Genomic DNA, 19893 nt, shown 5'->3' with positions numbered 1-19893 from the left:
TTCTCGAATACCAAGAAAAATCCACAGCCATTTCAAATCAACTTGTCGAAACCAAGACAGTTGCTAAACTACAAGTGCAAATCTTGCTAGATTTAAAAAATGGGAATTCTACGGGATGTACAAGAATTACCATATGGAAAAAGCAGAGAAAAAAAGTTTTACAATCCTACTTGTTTCAATACAGTTAGCTCTTCAGAAGCTCTAAATTCAACATCTCTTCTGTCCGTGTGTGCTCCTTCCAGTTCCTCTTGGAGTTTTGTGATATGCTGCTGCAAATTCAAGATTTTAGTTTCTTCCGCTCTACACTGGAGACGCTCTGTTTCATTCTTAAGTTTCTCCACCTCATTTCTATGAGAGGCGAGAAGTGCTGTCATTTGCTCCACCAGCATTTTATTCTTCTTACTCTGGAAGTAAATTTACAAACAAAATATTACCTTGCCAGCTCACATCAACTGTCAGGCTTCTTCATATCTAGGAACATCAACTGTTCTTTGTTGGTCAAAAAAACATAGAATATGATGCCAAGTTGGAGGGAAAGATTAATATAGTGGTTTGAAACAACAATCTATGTTAGCTGCCTTTAAATCAAAAGAACATGTCAATTTAATCATTCAATTCCATCTGTGACTGAATTACAATAAGAGAAAAACTACAAAATCAGGAAACCCAAAATACACAGGTCAGTCAACCAGTAAGGAGAAAAGATGTGTTATAAAGTTGTGCACACACCCTCCAGCAGACCTAGTATGATCAAGGTGATAAACTAAAATATCATAAACTCTGTCCTTTAATGACATTGACTGATCTGTTGTGAGTAAAACCTGCTGAGCATGAACAGAATGCAGGCTGGGGCTAGTTACGGAGTCAGTTGTTACAGATTGATTTCCTGTAGGTTTTCTAAGCTGGGATGGTGTCCACCTTTGATTTCATACAATAGATGCTGTGTTTGTAAACATATTTAAGTTCTGGGCTGGTAATACACATCAAGGGCATGCATGCTGGTTTGTTTCTGACAACTAAAATGTAGCTGGAGCTCAAAATCCAACATAATTGAGTTCATTCCACTTCCAGTTAACAACTATTAAATAGTGATCATGTACAGGAGAGAAACAAGCCTAGTTCAGCAATTTGGTGAACCATAAATGCTAACTGGTAAGACATTGATCACCAGTGGTTAGTGCCATAACAGCCAAGTGCCAGCCTGAAACAACTGGATTAGCAAGTAGTGACTCATTACATACATTGCTGGGAGTCAGGCCCCCTAACTGTAATTGTAATGTAGGGCAGGGTATAAATCAGAAATTAGAGGCATGTGTATTAAAGGTAATACAGTAATCATGGGGGATGTTAATCTTCATATCGACTGGGGAAACCAAATCTGTACGTGAAGGACAAAAATATGTTTATAAAATGGTTTCCTAAATCATTATGTCAAGAAGCCAAATAGGGAAACAGGCTATTTTGTATTTAATACCGTGCAATGATAAAGGGTTAATTAATAACCTTGTAAAGGGTCCTTTAGGGAATTGTGACTATAATAGGATTGAATTTCATGATGGCCCAAATCTTCCAATCTCCAGATAGTTGGAGACTGCACCGACTGTGGGAATTGCCTAGGAAGTTTAAACTTCCGATGGGCAATTTCCCTGCTTCCCAGAACCTCCATGTTAGAGGTGAAGACTTCAGACATTTCCAACTTTACCACCTGGATATTTGCCCCAGGACTATGATTTTCTGTCTGCTGGGTAACTATACAACTGACACCCCAGCCCAACAACTCCTGATGCCCCCACCCACCTGACCTGACCACAACATCCCCCCTGACCCAACCTACCCTACCATCTGACTCTTCGCCCCCCCCCACCCCCAAATCTGACCTGACCCTACCACCCAACTCTTTCAAACCCTCCCTTGAACCACCCATCTTCCTCTCCGCCACCGACTCCTCCCCAACCCAACAAGCCCCCTGACTCCTTCCCTGACCCCTTACCTTCTTTCCATAGGTTTTCAAAGAAGTGTTTAGATGTTCAAACTCTTCACTGACCAGAATACACAGCCAGTGCGATTTTAAAAAAAAGGGTCATGGCTCGTCCTTTGTGGACAGCCCAGTGCTATAAAAATGCAGTTCCATTTCAGGTACGCTTTGTATTTCTGAAGAAGTTGGGGTTGGAAGTCCCGGCCAGAAATGCAGAGCTCCTGCATGGCACAGGGATGTAGGAACGGTGGGGCAATCCCATGGTGATCATCACTCCTCAGAAGATTTGGGCCATCAATTTTAAAAATTATGTAATTAAGTCCAAAACTAGGGTTCTTAAAACTAAGCAAGACAAACAACCTAGACATGAAAAGCTGGTTGACTAAGGTAGAGATGGGGTCCAAAAAAAATGGTGGACAAGTCATGGCTAGCATTTAAAGAATTAATACATAATTTGCAGCAAATATACATTCCTTTAAAAGGCACAGAAACACTACAGAAAAAATGGTTCAAACGCAGCTAAGAGTTGAAGATAGTATCAGATCAAAGGAAAAGGCTTATAATGTTGCCAAAAAGCCAGAGGATTTTAAAATTAAGCAAAAAGGGGGACCAAGAAATTGATAAGGAGAAAATATTAAATCAAGAGACATTAAAAAACAGACCATGTAAAAGGAAGAGATTGGTGAACGTGGGCCCATTAGAGGCAGAGACCTGTGAAAATATAATGGTGAATAAAGAAACAGATATGAAACAAATAATTTGCATCTGTCTACACAGTAGTAAGGTCCGAAAATCATTCTGGGGATAAAAGGGGGGAGCAAGGGTCAGAGTGAGGAACTTGAAGAAATAATGGAGAAATTAAAGAGACTTAGGTGGCAATAATCTACTGGGCCTGATGCTAGGGTTTGAAAAGAGGGAGCTGAAGAGACAGTGGATGCATTGGTTTTGATCTCCCAGAATTCTTTAGATTCTAGGACAGCTCCAAGGATTAGGAGGTAGCAAATATAACCACACTTTTTTTTTTAGGAAGGGAGAAACTGAGAACAAGGCCAGATAGCCTAATGTCTATAGTAGGCAGTGCTAGAATCTATTTTCATAGAGCATTTAGAAAATATGATTAAGCAAAGTCAACATGAATTTGACAGGGAAAGTTACAAATTTGTTAGTTCTTTTTGAGGAAGTAACTAGTAGGTTGGATAAAGGGGAACCAGTGGATGTAGATTGTGATTTTCAAAAACATTCAATAAGATGCCACATGAGATAATTACACAAAATTAATACTCATGGATTGGGGATAATATATTAGCAAGGATTGAGGATTGGTAAATAGAACACAGTAAAATAAATGGGACATTTTCAGGTTAGCAAGCTGCAAGTAGTAGAGTAACCACAAGGATCAGTGCTTGGGCCTCAGCTATTTACAATCTGTAGTCCACTCACCTAAGTCGTGAATAAGTATAATAGACCCAGCTTTGCTGGTACTACAAGTCAGGAGGGATGCAGGGAGGCTGCCGAGGGATGCAAAGAGGGTAGCTGAGTGGATAAAGAACTGGCAGGTGTAAAGCAGAATTTTTTTGAATGATGATACTGAAATATGTTCGTAGTCAGAAGGACCTGGGTGTCTTTGTATATGAACCATAGCAAGTAAACATGTAGGTACAAGCAGCAACCGGGAAGGCAAAAGGTATGTTAATTTTTGTTGCAAAGAGATTTGGAGTACAATTGTACATGGTGTCGGTGAGACCACACTTTTTATAACCTTTTCACAGGATGTGGGCATCACTGGCTGGGCCAGCATTTTTTGCCCATCCCTAATTGCCCTTGAGAAGCCGGCGAGCCACCTTCTTAAATCATTGCAATCTATGTGGTCACAGGGGTCAGAGTTTCAGAATAAGGGCTCAGCCATCAGATAAGAGAGTTCTTCACTCAAGTTGATGAATCTTTGGAATTCTCTACCCTAGAGTACTGTGAATGCACATGAGTGTATTCAGAACAGCAAGTCCATAGATTATTGGGTACTAAGGGAATGTGTAGGAAGGTGGAGTCAAGGTAGATCAGCCAAAATGGTGGCACAGGCTTGATGGTCCAGCTCCTATTTCTATGTTTTGATCTTATATTTCACCAACTTAATCCTCCATTTCGCTTTTAAATCAAGAGGGCCCTACATTAATGGGCATTTCTAATCAGTGATTAAATATGAATGTATTTAACAGCCTGACATTCAGAGCACATTCTCAATGTAACAAAAATGTTATCCCTATTATATGCACCACTAGTTTAAATACTTTTTATTCAAATTTAAACAAGTTAGAATGTAAAGGTTTCAATTTGTGAATAGGCATTTTGTTAATCAATGGTCTCCAAAGCAAAAATCTGGGCATTAATCCACATTTTGGACCCACCTGTCCACGTTCATCACAATGATAATTCTTTCTACATAGCAGATTGTTTTTAAATCAGTGTCTATGTGTAGTAAACTTCATTACACAGTTGTTATCTGAATTAGTTTTACTTCAGATAGGAAGAAAGCTGTAACATTGACCGTTTGAGGAACTCGTTCTGCTCTACACACAATAGACATATCCAGCACAACTGACCAACCAGGAAAAAAATCTCAACTACAGTTTGAGGAAATGTCTGATCCCCTCCCCCCTCTGCCTTCCTGCAACTATCCTTTGCCAATTTTCACTCCATTCAAGGTTCAAAGGCATTTTGGCACCTTGTGTACAGCTCCAGTTGCTGGGCATGCACTGGAATCCCTAGATAGCCTATTATTCACATTCTAGTCTCAACATCAAGCTATTCAAACTCCAAAGGGCATCATAGCAGAGTTCAATCTGCTCCTCACCTAAAGTCTCCACACATCCAACAGGTACTAACTGATTAGTGTGAAGCCTGGTCAACATCCCCCTCCAAAACCCAGCCACACTAAGGCCAATGGTAGTAATCTTATCCCAACCTAGCAAAAAGGTCAGCTCAGCACAAAATGAGAATTAAACTTGACATCAACTAGCACATACTAAAATCCAAGGGACACCACAGGCAATCCTTGATAAGTCTGCCATGTTCAAGGTCAAGAACTTCAGTGTTTCAGAATAATTTTTTTTTTTTAGTTGTAATATTCACATTGTGCCCTCCATCCTATCAGACCTTTCCCTTTTGTTCCCCCCTCATCTCTTCACCCCCCTTTGCCTTGCTTAAAACCAACTACATTCCCAGTACTAATGAAAGTCATTGAGCTGAATGCCTGTTCTGCTGAGTACTTGTTTTTATTTTATATTGATGACAGCACAATTCAAAGCAGAGGGTCCTTTCCTTTAAATTTTTCCCATTAGCCATCTTTCACTTCCTTACCTAACAAGGGCAATTTATTTGCAAATGTTAGCAGGAATGCATTCTGGACTCTGCCACTAAATTGAATCACCAAAGCCCAAACAAATTTCAGCTAGACTTACGGCTGACAGAAACCAGTTAGTTACTTTAGCCAGGATTTTGCAAAGCCTGGCAATTTGACAGTTTCAATTAGCTTCAAAAGCTTCATTTAAAAAAGGTCAATATTAAGAGTTTTAACTGACCAGGTGTAGTTTAAAATATTTGGAGTTGGTCAAGGGTGTCAGTTGGCAACCTTTATAACCAGGCTGAACTGGTGAAAAACTTAACCAGGTACCGAACCTAATTGGGACCCTTTTAAATCAATGAAATTTTATCCCTCCTGTCTACTTTATATTAATCCCTGCTAGAAGACAGGCCTCTTCTGCAGCCCTTTCTAGAGATCAGCAATAAAACATTTGTCATCCAAATATGGTCGATTTTTGCTCAGTGTAAAATTTTAAACTCAGTTTGAACATGGAAACATAAGCTCTGCCATTTGATAGGATCATGGCTGATCTGATTGAGGCCTCAACACCACTTTCCTGTCCGCCCCTATTATCCTGGACTCTCTTGTCTATCTAAAAATCTAGCTCAGCCTTGAATAAATTCAATGACCCAACCTCCACTGCTTTCTGGGAAGAGAATTCCACAGGCTAACAACCCTGGAGAAAAAAATTTCTCATCTCCATTGTTCTGACCGATGCAGTTGGGAAACTGGAGTTATTTTTAAAATTCCAGAGGGAAACTTTAAACAACAGTCAAAACCAATAATGTTAAGTGTTATGTTTGTGATGCAACTCTAAACTCAGGAATCAGTCCATTAGTTCAAGGTTTTACATTAAACTGAATGAAGCATTTTATTAATTTATATACACACACATGGCTACAAATTACTACTATCATAACTTTTAACAAATTCCCAAATGAATCTCCATTTATGCATCAGCAACCCATAGACTTAACCAAACAGCAGACAAAGCATTTTCACCTTATAGATTCAAAATGAGCTTCTTTCCACTGTGGAGCCAGTTGGAGGTTTGCAGCTGCCTTTTGATCTTACATTGCCTCTGCTCTGCACACCCGAAAACTACTGAAATTATACTTACCGCCACTGATTGAATTCAAACTCATTATCTCACCAACCTCCTTGAACTTCACCTTTTAACAATGAAACCCCTTCATTGTACCAATTTTATTAGTAATATAAACATGTGGCTTGGCAGCTGCTAGAAAGGAGTCAAATTTTCACCCCACTTCTTGAACGTGCTATTCATCAAATGCAAATGCACGCTATCTCTGTTTACATCGCAAACTAGTACAAAGCATCCAGACTGGCTGGCTTTAATCCAATTAAGACAAACCCATAAACTAACCTCTATTTTAAAATAAAAATATTTTCCAAAATATTATAAACATTAATAGCTTCATGACACCATCTTAAAAGGGAGACCTCTTATTCTTAAACTGTCTCCTAGGTCTAGTCTCTTCCAAAGAGAAAACATCCTCAGTTTGGGTAATTTAATTATTCTTATTCAAGAACTTTAATCCCTTTATGAAAATGGATAATTGTGTTTCACTGTAATGAAACAACAACGAGGAAATAGTTAAGAGATTTTGGAAAAAAAAGTGACATTTCTACACTGAAGCAGACAAAGAGGGTTTGGGAAAGCACAGGATCTAATGGTGGGTTGGAGGGATTGTGGTCAGAATTATGCATTAGAAAGTGTCAGAATTAGAGAATGTAAGCAGTGAAAAATTGTGACAAATCAGTAATGAAGGAAGGACTCAGGATTTATTAAAATAAAAAAAATCACCTGTAGAAAGAAGTTTGAAGAATTAACACCAAAACTTTTAGAATCCGATTATATGGAAATACAATCTAAAAAAGGTGGAGGAAATCCACAAGGAGTGAGAATCTGGCCAGCTGGAATCAGTCAGCAGGCAAGGCAACAGACCCTGCATGAGGCTGGAGCTTCAAGTTCATTACCTAGCTGGTGCAGGCAAGGCCAGGCCAGTCCAGGCCAGGGCTGAAGGATTCCCTATGGGGCCCAGGCAAGCATCAATGTCCCTCAGTCCACAAAGATTTCATATAACAGTAGAGGGGGATGGAAGAGGGAAGGAAGCCAGCAAACATGATCCCTTCAGTTCACTCAGCTTCCTCCCATGGTACAGCTGTCAAGACTTACCCAATGCAGGCCTTCCAAATGCCAAAGTTAAAATGCTAATGTCATGCTGATTAATTCCTCAGGCCATGATTTTTAGATTTAAATTAAGCTCTGAACTGGCTGGAACAGAAGCCTTCAAAAGTTGAAGGCAGCCTTGGGTTGCTAAAGTCATTCCCCATTGTTCTGTACACTTATTCCCAGAAAAATCAGTCTCCCATTCTTATTACTTCCCCTTAAATCAGAAATGCACAAACCTGAACATATCTGGTATACAACCAGCCTCCCAAGCTGTCAGAAGTCTCACCAAATTCTATAAAAATCAGCTGATCAAACTCATCCTGATGGACAGGACCAACATGGTCTCCAGTTTTTCTTTATAACCAGCTGCCTCCTCCATCTTCATCTGCCAGAGTTTATGGATTTCTTAGTCCAAGATGAAGGTCCCTGCAGCCATCACCACTGCTTCCTCTGTTTCAAAAAACTTGAGGTCTCCCAACCACTCCAGTCCCAATTCTACATCATTCAACTTACCCACCACAAACTCCACTCCTTCTTATATTAATTCAATCATCTTCCTTGGCTTCCCTCATCTCAGCTTGAACAAGGCCAAGGAAAATCTCTACATTGTTTGATTCAGATTTGAATTCAAGTTTCCAATGCCATAATACCCTCACATCAACAAGCCCACTTAATTCCTTCTCAACAACATTGCCAATCTGACACTCTCCCTGACTGACACGTAAAACCTTACCCATGCTTTTGCCATCGATGGACTCTGGTTATTGCAAAACTCTACCTGTTGGTCTTTAACTATGTTTCAAAAAGACTGATTGGTTCAAAACGTAACTCACACATATTCTATCCTGCATCCATCTTGTCCAACACCAGTGTCCTCAGATGTGCATTTTACAAGACCGAATTGACTCGTACATAATGGATTCCCCAATTTGTTTTTCAGTTTACCTGATCGTTCACTTTGCACTGCAGCTGCAAGATCTTGTTTTCCATTCCTTTGTTCAGTTTTTTGTAGTGCTCAACAGAGCGGGCTTCAATCTTCAACTTCTTAAGTTGGCGACAGGCCATCATCCGCCGGTAACAGCACTGCAAGTGGATAATTGCATGCCGAATTCTTTGATATCTCAAAAAGGTTAACCACCCTCGCACATATTTCTGTAGGACAGTAGCCTTTTGCTCCTGGACCATCTAATTGAAAATAAGTGTATGCATCTTTAGTAATACTAAACAAAACTTCCTTTCATGTGCCCCCAACTTTTGCACTCCCTCATCCACAGAAAGGTTACATTGGTATCAAATGGTCCTCAAACAAATCACAGCAGTGGAAGTAAGCACTTGAAACACAATTGGACAGTGTCTTTGTGCCTCAAAAACCAAAGTTGAGGACATCGCAAGATGACAGACTTGCATTTAAATAGCACCTTTGATAATCATAGGGTATTCTAAAGTGCTTTAGAGCCAGAGGTACTTTGGCAGTATAGTCACTGCAGCAAATGTAAGAAATTAGCAGCCAATTTGCACACAAGGTCTCAAAAAACAATATTGGTTTCTAGTGATGTTGGTTGAAAGAAAAATTGACCAGGACACCAAGGAGACAGGTTAGCAGGGTCATCTGAGCTCAAAAGGTGGCCATCTGTGCCCTTTTGAGAGTCACCCTAGACCAAGGGGCCTAATGCTTAGGATTATGGGCCATGAACAAACCAACAAATTTCCGGTGGTGATGGCAGATAAGCTGGAACCTCAAGGGACAATGGCTGCTTACAGGCAGAGGACCCTGAAGGGAAAGTGTTTCCTGTAAGTAAACTGGAGGGAAAAAAAAATCACCTAATGTATTCTTTTCCCTTTTATATTGCTCATTGAAATTGAAAATGGGAGGCTCTTATGAGCAACTGAAGAGGGAGGCAATAGATTGCAAGGCATGGAGAAATGAGCAGAGAATCTGACCTTGGGGAGGTCACTGATACAACTGGGAGAAAGTGGTGCCACGGCCTTTTTACATTCAACCCTGGGTCAGCCAGGGCCTCAGTTAACAGTTCATCAGAAAGAAAGCACCTACGACAAGTACAGCACAGGTGTCAGGCTGGATTGTGTGTAGAGGGCTCTAGACTGGGACTTAACCTTCTGACTCAGATGCAAATGTGACCAACTGAGCCGTTTCAGCGTAAATTGTTCATATCAGAATAAGTCATTTTCAAAATTAAAGAAACAGTTGCTAAAATTGTTCAGACATTAAAGACTTGCCTTATGATACATTCGCCTTGTAATCATTCCTTTTGCGTAAGCCTGAATTGTAATTGCTGCTGTACGGGTGAGAACGTAAAGCCTCCTCACAGTCAACATTCTGTATTGTTTCTGTATAATTATGGCAGCCTTCAGCAGTCTTAGATGATCAACTAGGCTAAAACACAAAACTATATCAATAAAAAATCAAAATACTGCAGATGCTGGAAATCTGAAAAACCTCAACAGTCTGGCAGCATCTGTGGAGAGAGAAACGGTTAACATTTTGAATCCAATGTGACTTCTTCAGAACTGGAGGGGTAGAAATGTGACGTGTGTTATGCTGTTAAACGTTTGGGCAGGTGGGGGTGCAGTGGGGAGGGGAGGAGCAGGTCGAAAGTTAGGGTTAGGTTCTTATATTATATTTACATGCTCAAGCTCCAAGCACAGTATAACTATGTGAATGACTTATAGCAAGTGAAGGTTAAGGGCAGAACCTAAAGCTAAGTGAATTAAAAATATTAAACACAGGAGAAACATCCTGCAGGATCCAACTAATCGGGCAGAATTTGGCGCATGTCGGGCAGGCTCAGTGGATGCAGTCAGGAAGCCAACCGCAATCGGGACTGGACTGCAATTTCATGCTGGTGAGCCAATTAAAGCCCCCCCAGCCTGAAACGCGGGCAGTTGCGCTGCCTCTGCTGGGGGAGGTGGGGGTGGGAAAAGGAGGAGGGCAGTCAGAGAAGAGTGCGAACTTCACACATGCGCGCTGAGAGCTGCCTCAGGGGGATGAAACATTTTTTTAAAAAAAGAGATTTGAAAAATGGAATAAAACATGTTCCCTCATGTGACTGTCACATGAGCAGGGAGATGCTAATAATTAAATTTTAAAAACTTCTATTTTATTATTTGCTTTTGGAAACCTCATCCCACCAGTGGACGAGATTTCAAAAACAAAATGCAAAGGCTGCTTGGCCTTTTCGCCTGCCCACCAACCGCAAGGTTGGACAGGCAATGAAAAATTTCAGTTAATTGATTCTTTAACGGCCTTAACAGGCTTTTTAGCTGGCGGTGGGCAAGCTGCCGACTCTGGCACATGCCTGCTGACTGAACTATCGCGCAACTGCAGACGTCAATGTGCATCATATTATGTCCAAGTGTGTCAGGCGCAGGCCCAGCAAAAAATCCTGCCCGTTATGTCAGTTCACAAAAGATAGTTTAAGTGATACAAGTAGAGAACCATTTCTAAATTGGACATCACTGAGTACGTCCGTGCATTTGGTATTAACACGGGGAATGAAAGAAAATGTACAAATGAGGGCTCCGTGCATAAAAGTTATTGGTACAAATATTTGAGTCACATCTTTCGTGGAAAGATGGCTAATTGAGTCAGCAACAGGAAGCAAGGTTCCTCACTGCACAATGCATTTGATCTTAGCTGATGGGGCGTTCTGACACATGACAATGCTTACTGTTTTGCTAGGAGTCTCCGAGTATATTTCTGGATGACAATAATGGCTTCGCATATCTGTCGATATCTTTTTCTTTGCAGCCAACCTCTCATCATCTTCTGTACCATAATGCCGGCAGCTCGGAGTTGGTTTGCACGGAGCTTTTCAAGATAGGCTACCTGCCCTGCAGAAAAGAAGATCTTGGTCTTTCCAAATTGATATTTGTTTTCATCCTGTGGATAACAAAAGGGTTTCTGAAAAAGCAGTTGTTACATTCCTACCACCAAAAAAAATTCCAAAATCACAAGACCTCTCAAACCCTGACACCAGCAACAGTAATAACTAAAATTGAAATCTGAAATGTATATCCTTACATTAAAAACAAGGTGAGTTAGAGTACAATATCTCTTCAAATTTTACAGGTGCTACACTTGGCCGAGTTTGCTGAACATATTACAATGAAAACAGGCAAGTTTGGTTGGGGGACCTTTAAGCACATTCTGAAAGCTTTAAACACTTTAGGTCAGCACGAATTGAACATTCTCAAAACGAAATCAATAGCCACAACAGAGAAAAAAAATATATAGGATAAACGGCAAGCAGAGAGGGCAACTGTTCACTTTTGGAATGGTCTGACTGCCTTTTCAGCTTGCATCTATATAGCACTGCTCTCAACCACAGGATGTCCCAAAGCACTTAACATTCAATTAAGAACTCTTTGAAATATAGTTAAAGTTTAATGTAGGTGCCACAGCAGCCAATTTACTGACAGCTCCCACAAATAGCACTGATAATGACAAGATAATTTGTTTGAAATTGATTGGTGGAAAAGTATCACACAGGATACTGGGGAAAACAGCCCTGCACCTCTTCAAAATAGGGAGGCAGACTGTTTAGTGTCTCATCCAAAAAAAACTGTACTTCTGACAGTGCAGCATTTGCTTAGCACTGCACCATTGTCAGCCTTGATTTTGGGGCTTAAGTCCTGGAGTGGGACTTGAACCCGCAACCTTATGACTCAGATGAGTACTACCAAAGAGCTACAGCTGAAATATTATGAAACGTACATCTTCAGCAGCCTATGTCGAAACCAAGAAATTAGGGCAGATTTTTCTGACAAGTGTCGATCCAGAGACAAGTGATTGTACCAAAGGATTTCCAATATTTAAAAAACCCTTTAAATTCCACTCTTATCAGTGTAAGAAATAGAAATAGAAATAGTCTTTGGGATCATACCTTCCTGATTATTCCTATATATCTAGGTTAATTGATTGAGTAGCCAATACCCAGATGATAAGCAGATTAAATACTCCAAGTACAATTGCTCCTGTGCTGTTAAAGCGAAGAGGTATCTGGAAAAGCAACTGACAGAAGCTAAGTAACAATATTTAAAGTCAGATAAGAGACTTGCTCACTTGCCAGGAGAAATTTGCTTTAATTCCTTGATTTCAGAAAAGAAACATTTACAACTAACTGCTCCGTTCGAGACCAGAGTTCTTTGAATATAAGGGGCACACTTCTCCCACCCCTCGTCCCCGCCACCCCAACATTAACATTGCTCCTTAAGAATGTTAAAGACTGATATGGTCTTGTATCTTTTTAAACCTTTATTAGATTTTCCAACGCATTTTTACAGGTCTGTTTCTTGTTTGCATGAATGTCATATTTTCTCATCAAGACTCTGTAGCGGCTTAAAAAATCTATATAGGTCCACCTGAAATACAAAATTGACCATTAGTGAACATCAACACAGAAGTCAATCTATTATAGAACCATCGAATGTTATAGCGCAGATACAGGTCATTCTGTCCCATTCAAATGAATTTTACAAAACTGTCACTACATGATATTGCCACTGTTATCATAACCTTTCTTCAGTGAAGAAAGTTGTATTGGAATGATTTGGTGGCCATGCATAGGCTTCTTAACGTTAGCAGGAAATAGGTACAATCCACTTGTTTTATGGTAACCATTATGTTCTCTTCTCAACCTTTTATCTGATGCATGGTTATATTGCCATCTCTTCTTCTATCTCTAGCCCAATAAAAATCCCTGTACACTTGCAGAAAGATGCAACGTACCTGAGCATCAGTCAATTAAAATGTGTCCTTCCAATTATCACAGGGGGTTTGGCAACCTGACTTCATAGGTTTCACCTCCAATGATTTGCAAAGCAGGAGGGATTTTTGCTGACTTCAAAATTAATGCCCACCTGCCTGCTCAGGTTAGAATTAAAACATATTTTAACTCCAGCACTGAACTTGCTTTTTGTCACTGTGCCTATGGGATTTAAATTCATCTTCACTCAAATTATATCCCAGTTTAATTCACATGTGTTACAGATTTTGATAGATTTATCTGTGGCTAGTGTACATGGGAGGGGCCAAGCCATTCCATTCACATATAGCTTTATGGGATTGTTCAAATATACATTTGAATGTAAATTTTGTTTTTGAACTCAGCTGTGTATATCGATTTTTTTTGAAGTCATCAAATAATGAAATTTGTTTGGGGCCTTCAGAAAGATGATCACACCATCCACGAGGGGGAAAAAAATTAAGGATATTCTTCCATAATTTAACACAGCAGTTGACAATTATGGTCCCATAATTTGCTGCCAGGGCAAGACAGAGGTTGTGAAAAATTAGATTAAGAATTTCAACCTTAAATTTTAGATCAACAACTAAACCCTGAAGGAATGAGAGTCCATATTTGCAATAGTTAATTTTCAGTGCCAGAGAGGTTGACTGGCTATTATTAACATTAATCATTTCCTGAAAAAGGATACTTAAGACAGAAATTGTCAAGCCCTGATCTTTCATGGTAAGTTCAGGTTGTATCTGCTACAGAAATACAGCAATTGCACAGCATTGAATGCATTTCAACAGTAAATCAGACAATAAGATGCTATTTCCACAATGGCAGAGCAGCACATCTTGGATGGCAACTTTTAGACTCCAAAGCTTAACCACGTACCTTTTCTCACCAATAAAGCAGCAAGTTCCATTAGGTCACTTACTTTGACAGCAAATTATGTTCCAGATGAAGAACAACTAAGGTTAAGCACTATAAAATGCATATAGTGTTACTGTTATACTCACTTATTTAAATAAATGCATTCAATAGTTTAAACCACGTTTATGTACATGTAGTAGTAATCTTCTGCTTTTTGAAAAGAAAAAAGACCTGAGAAGTTGAAACACGAAAGTTTGCTTAAACCCTCAGCACACTATGAAATTTGGCCAGGTACCTAGGGCAGTGAAAACCTTCTCCAGGGCGCACAGAGTAAGTGCTCATATAACAAGAATAGTATTTCAGAATACAAAAAATACAAATAAAGAAATTCAACACTGAGCGCTCCAACATTTGAACCACTTTCAATGCGTACAGACCTAGATGGATATCCAGCAGCATTGAGGCGGATTGTTTCAAGCACACCACAGGCTCTTAATTGTTGCACCACTCTGTTTGGATTAAACCTGCAGCAGAAATTCCAAAACCTTGAGATCAGTAGCCATTAATTACCATTTAGAATTCAAACACTAAACTTGGGGTCTATTGCACTGCTTCCCTACATCCAATATTTTACAGTTAGTCAGCCATCAGCTCTTTTTAAAACATTAGAATGTTGCCTGCTCATCTCTGCCTTCCACTATTTAATATTGCAACTGGGCAGCATGGTTACATTTGAATCATAAAAACATACAGCACAGAAGTAGGCCATTCAACCCATCATGTCATTGCTAACTCTTTGGTAGAGCTATCCAATTTATCCCACTCCCCCACTTCTCCATCCAACACCCCCCCCACACCCCCAACCACCACCCACCCCCCCCCCAAACCCAAACACCACCCCCCCGCCCCCCACCACCACCACGCTGTAAAGTCTTTTTTCCCTACAAGTAACTATCCAACTCTCTTAACTGATTATTTCCATCATCCTTTCAGATAGGTGCACTCTAGATTGCAACAATACTCTGTCAAACATTATTTCCTCATGTCATCTCTGGTTCTTTTGCCAATCACCTTAAATTCATGTCCTCTGGTTATCAACCCTTCTGCCACTGGAAACACGTTTCTTTACAATTAAAAGGTTTAAAAAAATGGATGCCAGATCAATTCAGGTATAACTGGGCAGTGGGACAGACCTACAGCTTTATAGTCATCTTCCTCTCTTAATATGACAGCATGAGTATTTTCCCTCTAATAAAATTCATCTTTGATTTATGTCTTCATAAGATTACCCACCGCACCAAATTAAATTACAAAATTCATGCAGCTGCATAATTCTGGCTTTTAAGTCAACACTCAATCATAATTGTAAATATATACAGATTACAGTATCATTGTTGTCTTTAAACTGAACGTTCACACTTCAAAAAGAACTTCCCTTCACAAAGGTAGGACTACATCTTCAGATATATGTACGGTAATGACTATACTGCGTCATAGATATCTGAGCCTCCCTTTATGTATCAAAAAGTCCAAGTAGTACAAGACATGAGCAACAACAGTGAAACATTTTCCCAATACTGTCACTGTGTCCATCATTTTACATTTATATGGTACCTTTAATTTTTTTGAAAAAAGCAGCAAGTCATTTCACAAACAGAAAGAGAAAGGATAATAATCTGCATCAACCCATAAAGTCAGAAAACAATGAACAATTGCCTGGTCAAAAACAGATGGGGGTTGAAGTCTCTATGAAGTGAAGTAGAGATGTAAAAGAATTGAGGAGGTCTGATGGAAGTGCTCAATATTGAGAGGTTTTAGTAACTAGCGATAAGAGTATTTTCAATGGTCATTGAATCAATAGCGAGAGCTGCATGGTTGAGATTTTCATCCATTCACTTGCAGAGTGTTAAAATCAGGCTCCATAACTTTATCAAAAGGCCAAAGTAAGGGGTCATGAGAAAGTTTTGTTCAAAATGCAGAGGATTATATCGAAGGCTTTAGAATGCTCTACCAGAAACTGCGATGAAGCAGAATCCATGGTAGGATTTGTTCTAAAAAAACCAAAATGAATAAATATCTGAAAAAGGAAAATTTAAGTTAAGGAAATGGCGGGGTAAAAGGGGCTGAAAGGGATTTATGCATTTTCCCTTAAATGCTGATTTTAGGTAGGATTAGTCATTTGTTCCAGTTTTTTTGCTGTTGCATATTTTCCTCATTTTAACTTCTCTGCAATGGTTACATTACCACTATTTTAGAAGACACAAAAATACATTGACACTTATTGACACTGAAAACAGGATCAGATTGACTCACGAGAATGGCTGCTTCATATCATTTGGCTTCAGGCAGCGGACATAGTGAGGGGTTGTTGAATTCAAAGTTTCCATTAGTAGATGGAGAGAAGCTCTAAACTACAGAAAATGTTATAGTTTCTTTATTAGTAATTTCAAAACACATTGAAGTGCCAGAGAATAATCTGAAGTAGTCACATATAAACCTAAATACAAACAGCTGGTTCTTAAAAGAAAACTCATTTTATTTTAACAGCTTACAGTAGACATGAGTGATGTTGCATACTAGATCATCAACATGCAATGTGTGCATGCACTGTTCAACTGCACCCACCCCAGAAATTCCAACTTCAGCTTGGCAGCACCAAGTATAAAAGTGTGACGTCTCTCCAAGAAGCAGAGCTGGAGGCAGTTGGCAGGGAGGTGAGGGGTGGGAAAGCAGAGGTCTAAATCAGCATAGACACTTCCATCATAGAAAGAGACCATCCAGCCTATCAGCTGTTAGAGGAATCCAAAACGAAATAGACTATTTGAAGACGCAGGACTACAGGTGTTATCTACTTTTCCTTGAAAAGACTGTGGTTAAACATTCCAAGTGGTGGAAATTAGTCTTCTGCAGTGGTGAAAACTGGTGGCATGGATCAACCACCTGTTATACACAGCACCCAATATTCAGCACCACTGCAGTCAGTTGTGACACTGCCCCAGAGAAATGTCCATCCCTCTATGTTGCAAAAGCCTCCTGCCTCTCCTTCATGGTAACGTCATCAATTCTCTGCCATCACTACCACCCTCCTCTCACCCAACTAGAGGGAATAACTCCCTATTCACCTCCGCAACATCCTCCATCACTTAAAAAAATTTTAATCTCCTCTTGGCCTTCTCTGTACCACTGGAGTACTCTAGGTAGATATCGATGTTATGATTAAAAATATAATGAGGTATAGTTGCCTAATGGTCATCCCCACCTGCAGCACCCCATGCTAGGAAACCATCATCCACACCATAGGCAGCATCTCATCATTGGCTAATGGCACCCAAAAATCCAACTCTGACACTGTAGACATAATCATGGAGTTTCTGTAAATGGCACATTAGAATCTGTTGCAAGATCAGTCCATTTGTGTTCCATGTTGGCTGCTGCAACTACAACAGCCGCATTGTGCCCATTTTGATGTGCTTCTCTATACCACTCTCTACATGCAGTCTATGTGCAAAGCTTTCAATTTTTTTTTACAATAAGGTTTAAGAAAAGATTTGCATATCAGAGTATCGCAATTTTTAGGACCACATCCATCATACGAGTAATGCTCAACTTTAGCATTAGATATAACCAATCAGGGGAAATCCATTTAAATAGAATGAACATTAACACATTTATGACTTCCACCAGAGGGGGAAAGTAAAACTATTCAAAGTACTTCTTTCCCAAAGAGTTTTGAGACACAAAGTCAAGCAACTCCCGTGAGAGAGAAATTTTAGGGTCATCACTTTTGCTCTTAACCTGCAAATGTTTAATAAACTTTACTTCATAACCATTCAGTTGTAGCATTGAAAATCCAAGCTTATAGTGGTTTGGAAAGTATTGCATTTGTTTTTAATTACCTGATATCCCACGGTTTTCTTGCGCTCACTTGTTGCTGGTAACATTTTTCTTGAAGACTTCAACGTTACATTGGTGAACTGACCTCTTCCTGCAGCAGTACTCTTATCGTGGAAAAGCTCAGCAACCAACCCAGACTATGAAACAATACAAGTAACAAGATGAAGAGATCCCAACATTGGAGACATTTTCAGCCCTTTAATTATTTCCTGATAACACTGACTACATCACAGATAACTACGGCCAATCTCACTCGAATACCAACATTCACGGAATTAGTTCCCTCCCCACACTATTCCCAAATCTCAACCACACTGCTATAGAATGAGAAACCCTACACAGTCATCACCAGCCACTCTAATCAAATTTCTATTTAATTTCCTGCTCACTCACAGTAATGAAATCACTTTGGTTAAATTACCACTGCTATCCTACATTCCTGTAACTGTTAAAAACAAAAAAAACTGCAGATGCTGGAAATCCAAAACAAAAACAGAATTACCTGGAAAAATTCAGCAGGTCTGGCAGCATCGGCGGAGAAGAAAGGAGTTGACGTTTCGAGTCCTCATGATCCTTCAGCAGAACTGGGTGAATCCAAGGAGAGGGGTGAAATATAAGCTGGTTTAAGGTTTGGTGGGGGGGGGGGGGGCGGGGGGGGGGGGCGGAAGAGGTGTGGTGGTGAAGTGGAGGGGGGTGGTATGGTTGTAGGCACAAACAAGCAGTGATAGGAGCAGATAATCAAAAGATATCACAATCAAAAGAACAAAAGAACACAGAGGTGTTGAAGTTGGTGATATTATCTAAACGAATGTGCTAATTAAGAATGGATGGTAGGGCACTCAAGGTACAGTGATAGTGGGGGTGGGGAGGCATAAAAGATTTAAAAATAATGGAAATAGGTAGGAAAAGAAAAATCTATATAAATTATTGGAAAAAACAAAAGGGGGAAGAAACAGAAAGGGGGTGGGGATGGAGGAGGGAGTTCAAGACCTACAGTTGTTGAATTCAATATTCAGTCCGGAAGGCTGTAAAGTGCCTAGTCGGAAGATGAGGTGAAGCATTAAGCTTCACTGGAACAATGCAGCAAACCAAGGACAGACAGGTGGGCAAGAGAGCAGGGTGGAGTGTTAAAATGGCAAGTGACAGGGAGGTTTGGGTCATTCTTGTGGACAGACCACAGGTGTTCTGCAAAGCGGTCGCCCAGTTTACGTTTGGTCTCTCCAATGTAGAGGAGACCACATTGGGAGCAACGAATGCAGTAGACTAAGTTGGGGGAAATGCAAGTGAAATGTTGCTTCACTTGAAAGGAGTGTTTGGGCCCTTGGACAGTGAGGAGACAGTGTTTCCAGGACTGTCACTGACCTCATCTCCTCTGGAGATCTTCCTCCCACAGCTTCCAACCTGATAGTCGCCCAACCTCGGACAGCCCACTTCTACCTCCCACCCAAAATCAACAAACAGAACTGTCCCGGTAGACCGACCGTGTCAGCTTGCTCCTGCCCCATGGAACTCATTTCTTATTATCTTGACTCCCTTCTCTCTCCCCTTGTCCAGTCCCTTCCTGCCAACATCCGTGATTCCTCTGACACCTTACGTCACATCAACAATTTCCAGTTCCCTGGCCCCAACCGCTTCCTCTTCACCATGGACGTCCAATCCCTCTACAGCTCCATCCCCCACCAGTATGGTCTGAGGACCCTTAGCTTCTTCCTCGAACAGAGGCCCGAACAATCCCCATCCACCACTACTCTCCTCCGTCTGGCTGAACTTGTTCTCACACTGAACAATTTCTTCAACTCCTCTCACTTCCTCCAAATAAAAGGTGTGGCTATGGGTACCCGCATGG

General features: G+C 40.3%; 1 protein-coding gene across 1 annotated transcript in view; it reads right to left on the bottom strand.

The window, feature by feature from the left end:
- The window catches only part of LOC121287634 (unconventional myosin-Vb-like), a 124576-nt gene that overhangs the window by 46205 nt on the left and 58478 nt on the right, over nucleotides 1-19893 (bottom strand). Inside the window, exons 15-22 of the mRNA XM_041205567.1 lie at nucleotides 18050-18184; nucleotides 16467-16564; nucleotides 14591-14677; nucleotides 12804-12912; nucleotides 11220-11431; nucleotides 9769-9925; nucleotides 8476-8715; nucleotides 171-404 (exon numbers count right to left, since the gene is read on the bottom strand). Coding sequence (XP_041061501.1) covers nucleotides 171-404; nucleotides 8476-8715; nucleotides 9769-9925; nucleotides 11220-11431; nucleotides 12804-12912; nucleotides 14591-14677; nucleotides 16467-16564; nucleotides 18050-18184 — 1272 coding nt within the window. The remainder of the gene's footprint in view (nucleotides 1-170; nucleotides 405-8475; nucleotides 8716-9768; nucleotides 9926-11219; nucleotides 11432-12803; nucleotides 12913-14590; nucleotides 14678-16466; nucleotides 16565-18049; nucleotides 18185-19893) is intronic.

The sequence above is a fragment of the Carcharodon carcharias genome, chromosome 14 (assembly GCF_017639515.1).
Source record: "Carcharodon carcharias isolate sCarCar2 chromosome 14, sCarCar2.pri, whole genome shotgun sequence".
Classification (NCBI taxonomy): domain Eukaryota; kingdom Metazoa; phylum Chordata; class Chondrichthyes; order Lamniformes; family Lamnidae; genus Carcharodon; species Carcharodon carcharias.
This window is presented reverse-complemented; position numbering and strand designations above follow the sequence as displayed.